Raw genomic sequence first — 16,428 nt, forward strand, 5'->3', positions numbered from 1 at the left:
GCACAATCACTATTTAGTATAGGAAGTAGAGAAGAATACCTTATCCAGTTGAAGTGGCAGGCCAATAATCCTAAGAATGTTTCTGACCTCATGTTACTATTACTAACAAACGCTCCTATAATAGAGATGACTTAATGGTACCAAAGACCAGCATGATCTGACATGCAGAATGTGGGCTAACAGTGTTTAGACAGAAATGTCAAGTTGACTGGCTCCTATTATAGCACAGCTGTTGAACGCTGCAGCTGAGCAAGGTCTAGCAGCTATTAGACAGGCTGCTGCAGTGAATGAATCACAGGGCTAACAGCTGATTGAGCAGACGTGTATACGAGATGATACCTTAATTTCCCACAGAGAGTCATATATTAAATGAATTGTAGACAGGCTCAAATTATTCCATGCTGCAGATTGAGGTTTATTTCTTAAAAAGAGATCCTCTGTCATGCTATTATTGAACTATAACTACTATGAAAAAAACATAACTGTAGATGGGAGAATTCCCAAGTTTTCACATGGAAATTTGTCTTGGTACCCTGTTTGGACTCTGGGACAAGACAAAGATCTGTATAACAAATAAATACTGTCAGGTGAGGTTTACTAGTTCTCAGACACAGGTATCATATATCCTGTACTACTCCACTGGATCACAGAAGAGCTGTTTTAATCTCTGACCAAGGAAATATGCAAATCCATTCTTCAGCATTCTTAACTAGATTTTGCACTTCAGTGCTTTCTAGTGCCTAATGAAGGTAGGATTTTGTTTACTTTACTTTGTTTCCAGTTTTTAAAACTTATTTATTGTGACTCTCTAATAGTTATGAGATGAGGATAACTAAACTCACAGTCACTCTTATTTTCCTGAAAAAATGTTTTTCAATGCATACATGAAATGTTCATGAGATGAAAAAAGCCTGACATTAGTCTGTGTAAGTGCATTTGGTTGAGATATAAGTCTTACCTTCCTGTGACTAACTGACACAGAAAATGAAATAAATGTTTGAATCTATGACCATGTTCAACTGAAGAAGTCTAATAAAGTTATTCTCTGACTTTACTTGTAGCCATCTAGTTGCTGGACATATATTTTTTCTTTTTTTAACTCTTTCTTTGTTAGTATTTGTTGTGGATAGAGCAAACATATCTAATCCAGAAGTAACAAAACCATAGACATGTAGGCCTATCTGATGTTTGTGATGGCATGGGGAGAACTGACCCTATATGCCCTTAATACAAAGGATTTAAAAGAGCACTCAAGGTAGAAATTCAAATAGCTATTCTACAACTATGTCCCTATTTTTGTTACTAAGACAGCGTTGCCATCTGAGTCCCACAATTTCAGTGTATTTCTTGAAGTCCCAATTCCTGGAATGAAGAGATTGCATGAGAATCTCCACATTTGTTAAAGTAAGTTTCTAGCCCCCATGGTTGCAGAGAAAAGTTGAAAACATGAACTGCACCCTAAAAGGTCAAACAAGAAGGCAAATAGAAAGAATCTTAAATTTCGTATTTTTTTAAAATCATGATTTTTAAGCCAGTCATGGTATGGGGGGGGCGGGGGGGCTAACTCATGATTTTTCTTTGCTTGAGGTTGGCAATACTGCAAAGAATACCTGAGTAAATTGAGAAAGATTAAAAAATCTCATTTACTGTTCCCTAAGCTTTGTTTCCTTTTTGCACTTCCTTCTGCACCAATGGTGAAACCAGACTGGTCAGTTTTACTTGTGGGACCTCATATATTAGTACAGTGTTGTGTCTGGAATCACAAACTAGCAGGGGAACATTTTGAATTAAAAGGAGAGAATACTTGTATTGAAAAAAATCATTAATATAATCTTATTCATATTAGGTTCTGCAGATCCTTGGTTTTTAAAAGCAAGCAAAGAAAAATCAAACGTGAGGCCTAACCTATGTATAGATTTCACTGCTACATAGATCTTTAGGTCACCAACTATGCCACATATCATGGCTGAGTGTAGATATACTTAATGGCCATCCATATGTGAAAAAACTCAGGAACTCCATGCCCTTACTGCTTGAGCTAAAAGAGAATATCCAATAGAAGGTCACACACCTTGTTTCTTGTGGAGGCCACCAGGCACACACCAGGGGCTCCCTGCATTCTCTCCCCTCCCCCCATCCTAAGTTCCCTTTAGGCCACCTTCCTATCCCCCTCTATTTAAGCAACTCTCTGGAATCCCCACCTCCTCCCTCATGCAAGGGACTCTGTGTGCATCCCCATTTCTCCCTTCTCCTCTGTGCCAGGGGCTTCGTGTGCCCTCTATGTCCCTCTCAGACAAACAGAGAAATGTAATCTCTCAAGTTGAGTGTGATATCCCACTTTGCTTGACCACTCAGCTGAGGCAGTAGTATATCCTCTGCAGGCCTCCCACAAGCATAGTCACAACATGACATTATCTCCATGGCAAAAGGTGGCATCAGAAATTTTTACACTAGATAATAAAATCAGTGTGATTCTAGTAGACTATTATAGTGCTATGGAACTCAAAATCTTCCACAGTGACTGCTAAGCATAACCACATCTTTGCCTGACAAAAAATACCCAAGGAGATGGTATCAGACAATGATACCACAATACAATACACAAAAATTCCAACAGTTTATGTATAGCTACAATTTTTGTCACACAACATCTAGTTCTTTCTATCTGCAGCAACCAAATGTACATATTGAAAAATAGTACAGCTTGTGAAGCAAGCAATGTGGGAGAGACCCATACTTCCATTTAGAGTACATGTATTTCTATATACTGGATAAAAATAAGGTACTTATTTATTGGGTAAATAGGGTAAGATTTATAATGTCAATTTCTTTGCTTTTCAGTGCTTTGGGTTTTGTTAATGACATAAATTTTAGTTGTTACATGACAGACTTACAGACTTACCTGGCTTTTGAAACTGTTTTTTGTTTCCAGATTTACATATTTGAGCCAGAGAACTCATTCACACTCATTCACTTCAGTACTGCTTTTGTTAACTGTATCATTTTACTTTGGAAAGTATACAATGTGCACATTAATATTCTCTCTTGATGGTGAACTATCATAATGATAAATGCAAGTCTGCATAAATCCATTGATCTGGCTCCAGACATTTGGCATTGGCTATTTAACAAAGCTGATAAATTTATATTAGCAATATCTGCTGGATTATTAATGTTCAAAATTAATTTTAATACAACACAGAAAGATTCTTACTAACATAAATAGTACATACTGCTTAACTGTGATTAACAGGTCAAGTATTTTAAACGTACTGAGATATTTCTCTTTGACTCACAGGAACATGTCAATAATTTTACATCAATTAAGAATCTGTTGTAGAGTCTGGTGCAATATTTGTAGGATCTTAAATAGATTTGCACATCTAGTATATGGTTAATTTCATGGAGGATCTTGGCATAAAACAGTGGCTCTCATTCTAATCCCTTATTTTTTGTATTTCATCCTACAAAGAAATATAATATATGCCATATAGATATTATTCCTGGGTATAGGAAGTGGAGATGGTGATACACTCTTTCTAAATCAGTACTAGTGCTAGGGGGCGCTGCTCTGCTTTCATGATCATTAAACGTGGAAGGCTTGACCACCCAAAGTGATGAACCATCTCATGGTTCTCTACATGTTAAGGGTGTTAACCTATGTATTCTAGCCAAGTTCCAGTTCAGGAAATTGCATTTTTCCTTCCTATATTCCATCTATAGTTGCAAATGGATAATGTGGTTCTACTTCACTTTTTGTTCGAAATTGGTGGAAAATTCTGCAGTGGGCTTTAAAGTGACCAGATTTCCAAAATGAAAAACCAGAACACCTATTGCAGGGGTTGAGCCTGCAGAGGATAGTTTTGTTGACAGACGGTGCACAAGAAACTCTGTCAATTGAGGAGAGAGAATTAGGTGATTGCTTCACCCCTGTCAAACTATGCACCTCCCCCTTCTCCTCTGCCATCCTATCCATTTGACGACACTCTACAGACCAGGGTTTTCTACAGAAGTGGGGAGGGACTGATAACATCTGCCAAGTCTGGTGAGAAGTGCTCCTTGAGGTGCGTATGTGCCTAGCCAGCCTACTGTAAATTTATCTGACAGCCAAAAGCTGTTTAAAAAAGCAAGCCCCCCGTCTCCTCCAAGGCCACTAGAATAGTCAGTTTTCAGGGTCACTTCATGTGTTTGTTCCTGGACAACTCCTTGAGTGATTCCTATCCCTGCCTCCCAGGGCATGGGGAGAGAGCTTAATTAATGTTCCCAGCATCCATTGTCTTCCTTAGATGAAAGGATGCTGGTACCACGTCCTTGGTATTAATTCAGTATCACCATCCCTAGGTGTTAAAAATCAGTCAGACCCCCCCCCCCCTTCTTAAAAAAAATCATGAGATTTTTGCAAAGTAATGAAGGGTGGGTTCGTTTTATTTGACTTCCGGCTTTTCAACCTCAGGGTTGAGGTTTCGGGCTTTTCTCTGTAACGGGGAGAGCTAGAAACGTCCTTTGCCCATAGCAGAGCTGAGCGTGTCCCCCATCTCCTGACCCCAAAAGCTGCAGCCTGCGCGCCTCAACCCCCTTGCGGGAACCGGGGCGGGGGGAGGGCGGCGAGGGCGATTAGGAGAAAATGTGGGTCACTGAAACTAACAAACAACGTATTTATCAATGACATCATCATATTAACTCCCCCCCCCCCCCGTTCGGTCCCCCCAGCCTTATTGGGATGCAGGCGGCCCTTTGGGAAAGGCTAGTGACAGCTCTAACACCGCCCCACCCCCTCCCGCTTCTTTCGCTCGGGGAGGCGCGAGCGCCTGTGGTTGCCCTTGTCCCTCGGCGCGCGCCGTAGCGCTGCTCCGGCTTCTGCCCCCTGGGACTGTTTGCAAGATGGCGGCCGCGCGGGCGGCTCTTCGCGGCCGGATCCCCGCAGCCGGGTAGAGACACCTCCCCTCCGCTCCTTCCCACCCCCCCCCCCAACGCCGCTCCGCGCCGGGCTGCAGACAGGGGCCCGCTGCTGCCATGCCGACCTCGGTGCATGCATGAGAGACGTCGCCGAGCTGCTCCCTGCTGCCGCCGCCATGGAGGAGCCGCCGCCGCCGCCGGGGCTGAGCCCGGGGAGGTCAGTGACCGCCGCTGCCAAATAACGAGCCACACACAGACAGGGGCCCGGCCCGCCGGTTGCCACATAGTGAGCCAGCCTTCCCGGCCGCCCCTGATTCCCTCCTCGGGGACCGGAGCAGCTACCTGCCCCCCCGACCCACTGCCCCCTGGTGCTGGCGCCTTCGTGATCAGCACAGGCGGGGCAGCCTCCTCTCCCCTGCGGGAGCTGGGAGCCGCTTGCCGCGCATCGCTGGGGCGTGGATTTGGGGGCTGCCCACCTCCCCCCGCCCGTGGCGGGGCGCTTCCCAGCCCCCCGCGTCCCGCACTCAGCTCGCGCGCGGCTGCACTGGGGATTTTTTCCTCCTTGGGTGGAAAAGCCGCAGCTGCGGCTGCTTCAGCCGTTCCGCAAACGGCCCCGGAGGAGAAACTCGTTAGACAGCAAATCTCTGGCGGCGGCTGTGGGGAAAAGCAGCGCTTTGTGGGTAGATCTGTGATCGTTCAACACGCACCGGAGCAGCAGGCGAGGATGAGGGTTCTGAAGCATTCACAAAAGAAACAGGCGTCCCCGTTCCCATCTCCCCCCGAAAAGCTTTACAAACTGGCAATGTTTTATGGAGGTGGCACATTCCCTGAGATCGAAAAGGAGAAGAAAACCCATTCAAATCACTTATTGTTTTTCAGTGAAGGAGGCACAGGGTGACCTATCCGTGCCGACCGAAATATAGGCATGCAAGAAGGTTTGGGGATTTTGTAGCTGTTCTGGATAAAAATAGGTAGTTAGATCTCTGTGGCTCTTAGAGAAAACAGCAGTGTCTCAGAGAAAGCACCTCTTCCTTAAATTATTGCTTTTGGCAATGTTGCAATAGATAACTGATAGAAGAAAACATTTTAAAACATTATCTACAGTCTCAAGCTTCTTATTACTACCTCTGCCTGCTGAACATGCTGAACTCAAACTGGCTTCTTGCAAGTCTCCATCTCAGCCCCTCTGAGAGATGAGTATGCAAATAACGTAATGTTTTAATGATTCCAACTAGCTGCAGAACTGTTGCATAACTTCAAGTTATTAATTCCCTAGCAATTATTTCTCTCTTTAAAATAACATCCTGTTGATACATTACTTCTCACCAGGAGGCATGCAGGAAACATTCTTTTAAAACCCTTCAAGTGTGTACAATTAGTAACATAAGGGGAAGAGTCAGGTGCACTGTAAGGAAGAACTAAGTGCAGTCACATTAATGAGATCCTTCTTGGATGTCGCTAGTGACTCTTTTATTACTGTAATGTGTTGAGAGGGACATGGTTATTTACTTTTAGATATAGTTTGGACTAAGGCTGTGAAGTTGGATGGCAACTAGTTTGAGCCCGGGGAGGTCAGTGCTTTAATATCTTTTAAGTAAAATAATTTTTAAAAATGTTGTCATAAAAGCCTGTGATTGTTAATATGTTAATAATTTTGTCTCATACTAATTCACATTGACATTAACAGGAGTATTATGCTTTGTAAATGCAAATAGGACAAATGAATTCAGAAGTTCCCCAGTTTCTTTTCAGAGGTCTTCTAATAGTAGCAGTTCAGATTAAGCAGAAAAAGACTTAAAAACAAAACTGGTATAATCAAGACCCCAAACTAAGAGTCAAATTTAGTGTCTTCATGTACAGTAGATTACTTTCCCACACGAATAGAGCATGCCCGTGCATTTCCTGCTTAGGGCCACTTCTGACCTCTGGTGGATCCTGCTTATTAAAATCCAGTTTATGTGAGCTGGATGTGGGTGTAGATCAGGGGTGGGCAAACTTTTTGGCCTGAGGGCCACATGGCGTTTCTGAAATTGTATGGAGAGCTGATTAGGAGAGGCTATGCCTCAAACAGCCAGGCATGGCCTGGCCCCTGCCCGCTAGCCAACCCCCCCTGCTTCTCGCCCCCTGATGCCCCCCCCCAGGACCCCTGCCCCATCCACCCCTCCTTGACTGTTCCCCCCCCCCCCACCGGAATCCCTGGCCCCATTCAACCCTCCTGTTCCCCGCCCTCTGACCACCCTGACTCCTATCCACACCCCCGTCCCTTGACCACCACCCTGAACTCTGCTGCCCTCTATCCAACCCCCCCTGCCGCCTTCCTGCGCTGCCTGGAGCACCGGTGGCTGGCGGCACTACAGCTGCAGTGCCCAGAGCACCAGGCTCTGCAGCTTCGCTGCCCAGCAAGAGCTCACAGCCCTGCCAATCAGAGCATTGCGCCGGCGGCACAGTGAGCTGAGGCTGCAGGGGAGGGGGAACAGCAGGGGAGGGACCGGCCAGGGGCTAGCTTCCCAGACCAGGAGCTCAGGGGCCAGGCAGGAGGGTCCCGCGGGCCAGATCCACCCCTCCCCGTAGTTTGCCCACCTCTGGTGTAGATAGTGTGGTGGCAATGCTTTCCAACAAATGAAAATTAAATACTTACATTAATTTTTTCAGAGTGGGTAGGAGGTGTCTCAAAACAATTGGGTATTCTTAGTTTGTATAGTGAAATTGCCTGTTCTCCACTGTAATTCACCTCCATACGAACTGTAGATACTGACTTACCTTTAGAGTAAAATGATTTCCATAGTTCTATAGGAAACTTATGCTTATTTTTTTAAAAAATGAACAGAGTACGCTAAAGTTTTTGTAGCAGAATTACAGTGGATTTAAACATTGCTGGTACATTTAGACCTCAATCTCACAATCAGATTTACGTGGGCAGAGGTTGAAGTTGAAGAACCCTGTTGAAGTTGGTTAGACTCTGCACAGACTCCAGAGTCTGCCCATATGGATCTGATTGGAGCCTTTGGTTTTGAAAACAAGATATTTTAAATCAGTGCTCCCTTCACTTAATTGTCAAATTTTGTGTTTAAAATGTAGGGTTTTCGCTAGAATATTTGAAGGCCACTTGATGACATATGACACAAACTGAGAACTTCCAGTCGAGTTATAAGAGCACAAAGATGCTCTCTTACCGTTATTACCGGTCCTTCAGGTTTGTGTTGAGGCACATTTCACTGTTGTGCTTATACTGTACTCTCTTTTGGAATAAACAATGAAGTGAGGCTCTGTGCATTTTGCATAAACAATACACTTGCATTTATAAAATATAAGTTGACCCGTTTTGTCATTTCTGAAACATTGTCTTGGTCTAGCAAACTACTGAAATAAATCAAGGATTCTATAGCTTGTCAGAGCATAATTGTAGCAATATATTTATTGGATCAAGATAAGCACACAGTGCAAAGTCACATTTTGTTTGAATTACATAAAATCAGTATTTACTACAAGATACTCCAAAATATTTGATTGAGAATCCTTCTCCAAAAACAATATTTTCTCCCAACCCTTCTCCTTCTTCCTAAAAAATACCTCTCCCTCCCCTCCTCCCCCTCAGAATAAAGAGTTTTTGAGGAAGAGAAAAAGTGAATGCTGGGCAGACTGGAGCACTTAAGAGCATCAAGTGAAATCATGCTGCTAGTGGGGTTTGGGCAGGAGTTCATATGTGGTGGCTTGTTTGATTTTTTTTTTTTTTTAAAGACAAATGAAATATGGTTGTATTAAACTTTTAAAGGTAAAAGATGTGCATACTTATATGAATGAGAATACTTGTTCAAAGTGTTCAATTGCTTAGCACTTTTTGAGAGTTTAGAAGCTTTGGCTGCAGGTGTTAAACTGTTAGGCCCCAATTACCAGGTGTGTCCAAAAACTGCCTGACACAAAATCCAAGATAGAGGAAAAGGTGTCCTTAGTTCACCTGTACTTTGTTGATTTGCGTGCCAATTTAGTCCTTGGCAAAGGGGAGAACAGCCTTAGAGATTCCCTAACTTTCACTTTGTTTCTGTAGCCCTTTTTTCTCCTGTCACAGCTCTGGTGCCAGGACTTGGGATTGGGTGGAGAAGCAAGGAATAGGGCTGCCAATGAGGCATCTGAAGCTGTTGTGCCAGCTATGTACCATGTGGAGGCTGGGAAACTTCCCAGCGATTGAGCTGCCAAATTTATTGGCCATAGGGCAATGATGAATTGTGTGCTTAATCTATTGGGGAATCTAGTGTTTTGGGAAGTCCAGTATTGTTTCATGAATTGAATTCAGTATGTTTCTCATGCTGATAAATTACATTTGTAGGACTAACCAAGTTAGTCTCTAAGGTGCCACAAGTACTCCTTTTCTTTTTGCGAATACAGACTAACACGGCTGTTACTCTGAAACCTGTCATTTGTAGGACTGATAGTGAAAAGAATATAAAACTAATTTTCTATTCCCGATTATATTTTCAAGTGGAAAATTAATCTGAAAGAGCTTCATCTATTGTTTTTCATGTATTTAAAGAGACAAAAAATACTCCACTTTTATATACCATAGTCTCTTGTTTACATGTTCGAGACTGGGATCAGTGAGTGACTGTCCTCACCCACGCCCCCCCCCCCTCCCCTGCCCCAAACCACACACATATGGAGTGCTAGGTGAGATGTCTTTGGCATTCATAGCAACAAGGATTAGTTTGCAGAGTGTGGCTGCTTCAGTTGTTTTCATGGTTGTTAATTAGTGCTTTCTGTGTCAGGGTTGGTTTTATTGTTATGTAAGCTGGTGATGTTGGCCCTTGTGGAATGCAAGCCATGCTGTTGTGAAAAACAGATCCACTGACTATAGAAGGAAAAGATTAGGGGTATACTGGTAATTTTTAATCTAATGAGTAATATTAATTAGTCTTCACACTTTGCTCCCTTGAAACCTGAAAATTTAAAAAAGTTCCATCCAGACATATCCTGTGAAATATTTTTATACTAACTTACTTTCTTCTTTTTAAAAGTGCATTTTTATTTTTAAAAACCCTCTTACTTGAATATTTAATATATTGGCTTCTAGAAGATATTAGAAGATACAGCTAGCTCAGCTTCTTTCTCCATCTCTGTGACTTAACTTGTTTTACACACACAAAACACTTTCATTGCTACATAGATCTGCAGAGCAACAGGTTTTCAGCATTTGTCCATAAAACATGTTAATTGCTTTAAAATTATTTGTTGCTTGCCTGGCTTGATACATAAGTTCTGAATTAAAATACTTTTCAGGAAAGGATTGAGGAAACCCATCATGTAGTTTAGAATAAAGAAAAACTAGCATCTGTATTATATTCTCTACATGGGGATTGAAAGCTTTACCTGGCATCTTTTATCCAGAGGCCAATGTGGAAGATATGGGTGACTGGCTCAGTGAAGTGTCAGGGCGATGCCTGATGAGAAGCCCAGACTCTCTCCAGTTCCAGCTGCTGGGAAAGGCAAGAGTACTGGGATTCTTACCAGGGTGCTGCCCATACTCCTTACTTGGGGCCTGACATTTCAATCTTATTAGTAGGGATTAATGTGAATCTACTTTTACACTACTTACACTCTTACTGGCTGCTGGAAGAGAGAAGCTTTGTGTCTTTTTAATAGTGATAGTAGATTCTTCTGACTTGTGCAGGAGTAGGTGGATCTCCCATTACCTTAGCCTTCTGACTGTTCCAGGGGAATTAGACAGTTTCTGCTACTTTACCCCTTTCCTAGCTGCCTCTTTTTTTGAAGGGTGTGGGGTGGGGACTCTTCTCTGGAGAATTACTTCAGCGCTTGACTTCTCTGTTTCTCATAGCTTTCCCAGGCAACAACAAAATGAAAGTGTCTTAATCTGTGTCTGTTTTACTGTACCTACTGGGTTCTTAGTAGCAGCTGTGAAACTGACCCGTGTTTTGTCAATTTTATTTTTTCTGCTCTTTGGGTTGAACTTTTACATTCTTCCTCTAAAGGTACATCTACACTTATGGTGGCATATAGTGTACGGACACTGCATGCCCAGCTAGCATGAGTATTAACAGCAGTGTAGACAATGGGGCACTGCTTAGGCGTGTAGAGTGTCCTAGGTGCCTGAACCTTAGACCATGCACCCTACATGGCTCTCTATAAGCTTAAACAGGGTCTCCCATGTCTACAGTGCTAAAAACAGCACTGTAGTGTCCCACTCCCTTCCCACTGCCAGAGCCTTTTTCTGTTGCCTGCCCTCGCTGGAGTCTTTTGCTGTTACATGTAGCACCACAGTGACTAGTGTGGATGCAGCCTACCTTTTACTGCAGTGTGTAGCTACATGCGGCATTATGTAGGGTACAAGTAGACCAGGTCTAAATCTGCAAGAATTACTTTAAAGGTTCTGGCTTAAATGAGTACCCATTTGATAACAATTATCTCCTTGCACAATCCACTCCTTAGCCTATCATAGTCCAAATCGAAAGGAATTGTCCAAGGAAACAAAACAGGCATAAGAATTCAGATTCTGGATAGCTAATATCTATACACTGCAGAGGACAACTACCTATGCACGAGCCTGAAGCAGATAGAAGAAATCAATGGAAATAAAAATTGATGCTGAGCAATGCAAGATTTGCTGCGAACCAGCAACAATCAATTTAATCAGCAATGATGCATCCAATATAACCTGCATCCCAGAGACCTGGCTAGATGATGATGTGAGTCCTTTGCTAACCCCCTTTGTCCCTCCAGGATACTTGGTACATCACAGACTTGGACAGGCCAAGAAGGTCTGGGGCACTGTGTTCATTTTTTTTTTATTATTTCCAAAAGAGGTGCCTCAGTTAAGAGACATTCATTTGAATTTCTCATCTGACAATAGAAACCAGAGTCAATGCTAGCAGATTTTATACTCATTTACAGGTCGTCACAGGCTAAAGAGTTCATAATGGAGCTCACTGATACCTTGTTGATGGTAGTATTGTCCATGGAGATTTCAACATGCATGTTGACAAGGCCACAGATGCAAAAGTCCCAAAACACATATCCTCACTTGCCTCCCAAGAAGTTTCATGGGTCAGCTCTGATGCATCCTACATAACTGGTCAGACCCTGGCCCTGATCTTTGGCCTAGATGTCAATAGCAAGGACATCATGATCCAGACACTGCCTTGGACAGACCATCCTTTTTAAGTTACCTTTTTAAGTTAGTGATCAGAGCTCTTCCAGCTTGCAAGCAACAAGAAAGAGCCGTGACCCTGATTCAATCATGAAGACTCATGGACTATAGCAAATTTCAAAGCCTCCTAAAGGACAGCAGTACCCCACCCACAGGATGAGTTGAGGAACTGGCCAGTCATTATCATTGTATACTAATTTCAACCGTTGACATCTTGGCCCCCAGATGGCCCCTTCTTAACCATCAACACAGATCTCCTTGGTTTTCTAGATGAAGAGAAAGAGGTGGAAACTCAAACACCAATGGTGGAAAATGAAGATTAATACAGGCAGGATGAAACCAAATGAATTCTTCCAAGTCAATGCTGTGGCTGTATTACAGGCCAATAGCACCTTCCTTTCAGCTTCCATTGAATCTGCCAAATCCTGCCCCAAGAGCTGTCCAGGATAGTAAACTGCATCATTGCGTCTGAATGTCTACAGCTTGCACAGGGTACAGGACAGAGTACTAAACTCTGCAAAGAATGGTCATTGTACTTAGCTGAAGAGATTGTGCACATTTGAGGATGCTTCCCAAACTACCTTGATCCGCCTTGTCTGCTCCCACCAACCAGTAGTCTGTTTGCATTCCCAGAGTCCAGTACATTCACTCAGCCAGAAATTCTGGATACAGTAAAGGAGCCTTGACTCAAGACCTGTGAATTTGACCCAGGCCTTTCCTGGCTTTTGAAAGAGAGACATGAACAACTGGTGCCACACATTAAGAAACCCACCCTGGATGCATCTAGAATAGCCAGCTACTGCCCAGTGTCAAACTTCCCATTCCCATTAGCCAAAGGCCAACTTCAAGCTCATCTAATTGTGCTGAGTCTAGGTTATAAGCATCAGTCTGGATTCAGGCCGACATGGAACTGAAACCGCTTTAGTGGCACTGATGGATGATCTCCTACTGTCAAGGGGTAAGGGGTAGACATCCATTCTCATCCTTCTGAACCCAACAAATAGTGATGGGAAACCACACCTTCACTACTAGAACCCTCACTTGTGGAGTCTCACAAGGATCAATTCCGTCTCCAGTTCTATTCAACATCTGCATGCAGCCACTAGTTGAACTGGTCATTCCAGTGCTGGCAATATGCAGGTGAAATGCATTTCTGCGGCATATGACCACACCACTACTACCAGGATGGCCTAGTGCTTTGATGAAATCAGCTCATTGATGGACAGCTGGTTGAAACTGACCAAGACAGAGGTTATGCTGATTGGGCAGAGGATAGCATTTTGAGGAGTTTACAGTCCTGGTGCAGTCTCCTTTGGTTGAAAGTGCACACCTGCAGTTGGTCAATTCTTTCTTTAGTGTAGGAATGTTCTTGAGTTTCTCACTGATGCTAAGCTCTCCCTTACCATTATCCATGAGAAATGTCTTCTGTCATCTCCCATTACCTAGGAGACTCATCCTATCCTAGTGAACTGTGACCTCACCTCAGTTATTCATGCCTTCGTCACCTCTCTACTGGACTACAGCAATGCAGTATACTTAGGCATGAAGCCCTCAGTGCTAAGAAAACGCCAGATAATATAGACTGTTGCAGGATATCGCCTCAGTAATGCTGGCTTCTGTGAACACCTCTTCTGCGCCCTACACTGGCTTTCTATAGAATATTTAATCATGTTCAATGCCAGTCCTTTATTTCCCTCCTAAGGTACTGTACTTAATGGCCTGGGCCTAGGGTATCTAAAAGATAGACTAAAACTCTGGGGTGAAGACTGTGATCAGTAAAGTCATTCCTCTGGCACAATGGGACTTTCTACTAGAATCTTGTCTGTGCAGGAGACGGAGCTTTCTCGGAGCCCAACCCAAAACTGGAATGAACTCTCGGGAACCAAGCATGATCACAAACCTCACCACCTTGCACTCAAAGAGCAAGACAGATTTCTTTGACCTTGCTTTCTATAACATAAAAATATAGCAACATACGTGTGTAGAGGGTTTTTTAAAATTAAAAACGAAACACACTACTGCATGCACTCCCCCCCCCCCCCCAAGAGATGAGAACAGACACATGACAGATGTTAGTCATGTTGCTTAATGCACTGCTGGAAGGTGCTTAGATATGGTGATGGCAGTGATATAAAAACCCTTAGTGTATAGAATAGAATTATATAGGCAGAGTAAATGGTGGTTGTCTTTTGTGGGGGACATCGATTAAAGAGATATTTAAATCCTTTAAAAGTTTTTGTGTGGTTATAGGATACTTTCTGATTCTGCACAAGAATACATTAGTGCAGCATTGTAAAATCATTATAACAATTTGCAAATCTAGACTGAAACGTGCTTGGTCACTCTTGCTGTCATGATGAAAAAGCTAATATCTTGGCTGTATGTCATTTAACAAAAAAGAAAGTAGTGGGCTCATGTGAATGAGCAAGTAGAATTTTGAGAGTTTGGGCTAGAATATATCAGGGCTTGAAAAATTCACCATACTTACTAACCAAAGGATGCAACACAATGACACAATTGATGCATTGTCAATTTCAATAACTGTCATCCTGGGCATGGAGGGAAGCAGGAGAGGTGGTAGTTGAAGGACTGAGTGGAGCACAGCTACCAGGTCTGCTCCTTCTGCTGCAGTCCCAGCTGGTGATCCATTTGTGTCTCACCAGCTGATACTCTCATAGTTTGTTGGAGGAGGATTTGTAGCTTGCAAACTAGCCAGCCAAAATCTACAAAAGTTTCAGGCCTTCTTTATAGGTCACAAAGAAATGCCCCGCACCCCCCAAAAAAGGTACAGCTCCGTTTCTTTTTCCGTTTGTAGGTTACCTTTGAACAGTAACAGTTTTATTCAAATGAGCTTTTTGTGAAGGAATAAAACTCATAGTTCTAAACATACTCACCTTTACATATTATGCTACAAAAGTGACAAAGCTCAAGCTGGAGTTGAAAACAATATAATCTAAGGTGAAAAAATTTGTTAATATTTTTCTATTTCCAGTTTTACTAGTTACAAAGAACTGGGAGTTCTGATTATTATTTTTTCTGAGGTGAGAACATGAAGGGCTGCCAAAGATGTTAGAGCTCTATTTATTTATTTATTTATTTGTACTTATTTCTAGCTGGTACCACGTGCAGAATAAAAGTCCTTTTCTGTAGATCATTTAAATAGTCTGCAACAGTTGTGAATTCTGCTTGTGACAAAAACCAGACATATTGTATTGAAACTTTATTTGCATTTTCCTTAATTCATTCTCTCTTTTGACCCTCTGTTTTCTTGATGTTGATCAGATTTTACTTTCAGCCACAATGTACTTGAACACACTTCACTTACACTTATCGTTTTTGCCTCATCACTCTCTGGCCATACATTTTTCCATTATAAATAGTTATAATAGTGTGCTTTGGGGTTTTCTTCTCAGGATGTTATGAAAAGTTGGGATAAGGTGTCAGAGTATCAATAGTGCAATGATATAGCTAGTCACATCATGGATAATTTTTTAGGTAAATGTAGTTATTCCGCAGTTTCCCAAGATGATTTTGATTAATTAGTAGGACTGTGAAGAGTTTAACAGGAAAGGATCTGACTACAATTAGAGAACTCTATTTGAGATATCCTGGAGAAAGGAACTATACTATAGCCTCAGCATATCTCTGTTTGGGATGGCTTTTTATTTTTATTAAAGGGCGTTAGTGGGTGAGAGACATCTTCCCTCTTTCTAGGTACAGTATCTATGGAGTTCCGTTAAAGAGAAAACTATTTGGCTTTGAGCCCCCATTTAGAAGTGAAAATAGCTATTTCCCCCTGCAGTATTTTGCAGAAAAGTATTTCATCTCTCTGAGGAAAATGTTAGACTCTCAGAAATTTTATCAGGGTCATGCAGCAGAAGTACTTATTTGGCACATCTGTCTCTTAAGGCCTTACCTGTGCTGGGGATTTACAGTCCTTGGTGGCAGGTTGCTAGCCTAGCCGCACTGCCACAAGCCCCTAGTGCAGACAAGGAAAGCCACTGTAAATCATGACTGGTACTGGTGCACTTTACTTTGGTGTCAAGCAGGGGTTAGCTGCATTGGTGCAAATCATGGCTTAGAGCACCTGTGCCTATTTGCACTGGTGCAGCCACGTTGGGGGTTGACCTTCAAGGGCTGTAACCAGGACAAATGCCCAGTATAGACAAGGCATTAGGAGGACCCAAAGATGATGATTAGCATTTTACGATTGTCTCAGATTACTAAGCAAAATTCTAGTCTTTATGTAACTTTCTTTACTGAAGAGCCTTTGTTCACATCATGCAGTTATGGTCTTTAGGTGTCTCCTTTGTAAATTATTGTATCTGCCTGAACACTTTTCACTTATTGTTTTTTACAAATAACATCGAAGATTG

The 16,428-nt window shown here is 42.6% G+C and overlaps 1 protein-coding gene across 5 annotated transcripts in view; it reads left to right on the top strand.

Annotated features, from left to right (window-relative positions):
* Positions 1–4,848: 4,848 nt before the first annotated feature.
* Positions 4,849–16,428, top strand: part of MAP3K4 (mitogen-activated protein kinase kinase kinase 4) — a 144,594-nt gene continuing 133,014 nt past the window's right edge. For 3 of the 5 annotated variants that reach the window (XM_078852214.1, XM_073337845.2, XM_073337846.2), the window contains exon 1: positions 4,850–5,113. Coding sequence is in view for 4 of the 5 variants with exons in the window: in XM_073337845.2 (XP_073193946.2) it covers positions 5,034–5,113 (80 nt within the window). In the remaining variant the exon portion in view is untranslated. Of the gene's footprint in view, positions 5,114–16,428 lie in introns of all 5 variants that reach the window. The other 2 variants (XM_073337847.2, XM_073337848.2) reach the window with 1 other exon arrangement.

The sequence above is a fragment of the Lepidochelys kempii genome, chromosome 3 (genome assembly GCF_965140285.1).
Source record: "Lepidochelys kempii isolate rLepKem1 chromosome 3, rLepKem1.hap1, whole genome shotgun sequence".
NCBI lineage: Eukaryota > Metazoa > Chordata > Testudines > Cheloniidae > Lepidochelys > Lepidochelys kempii.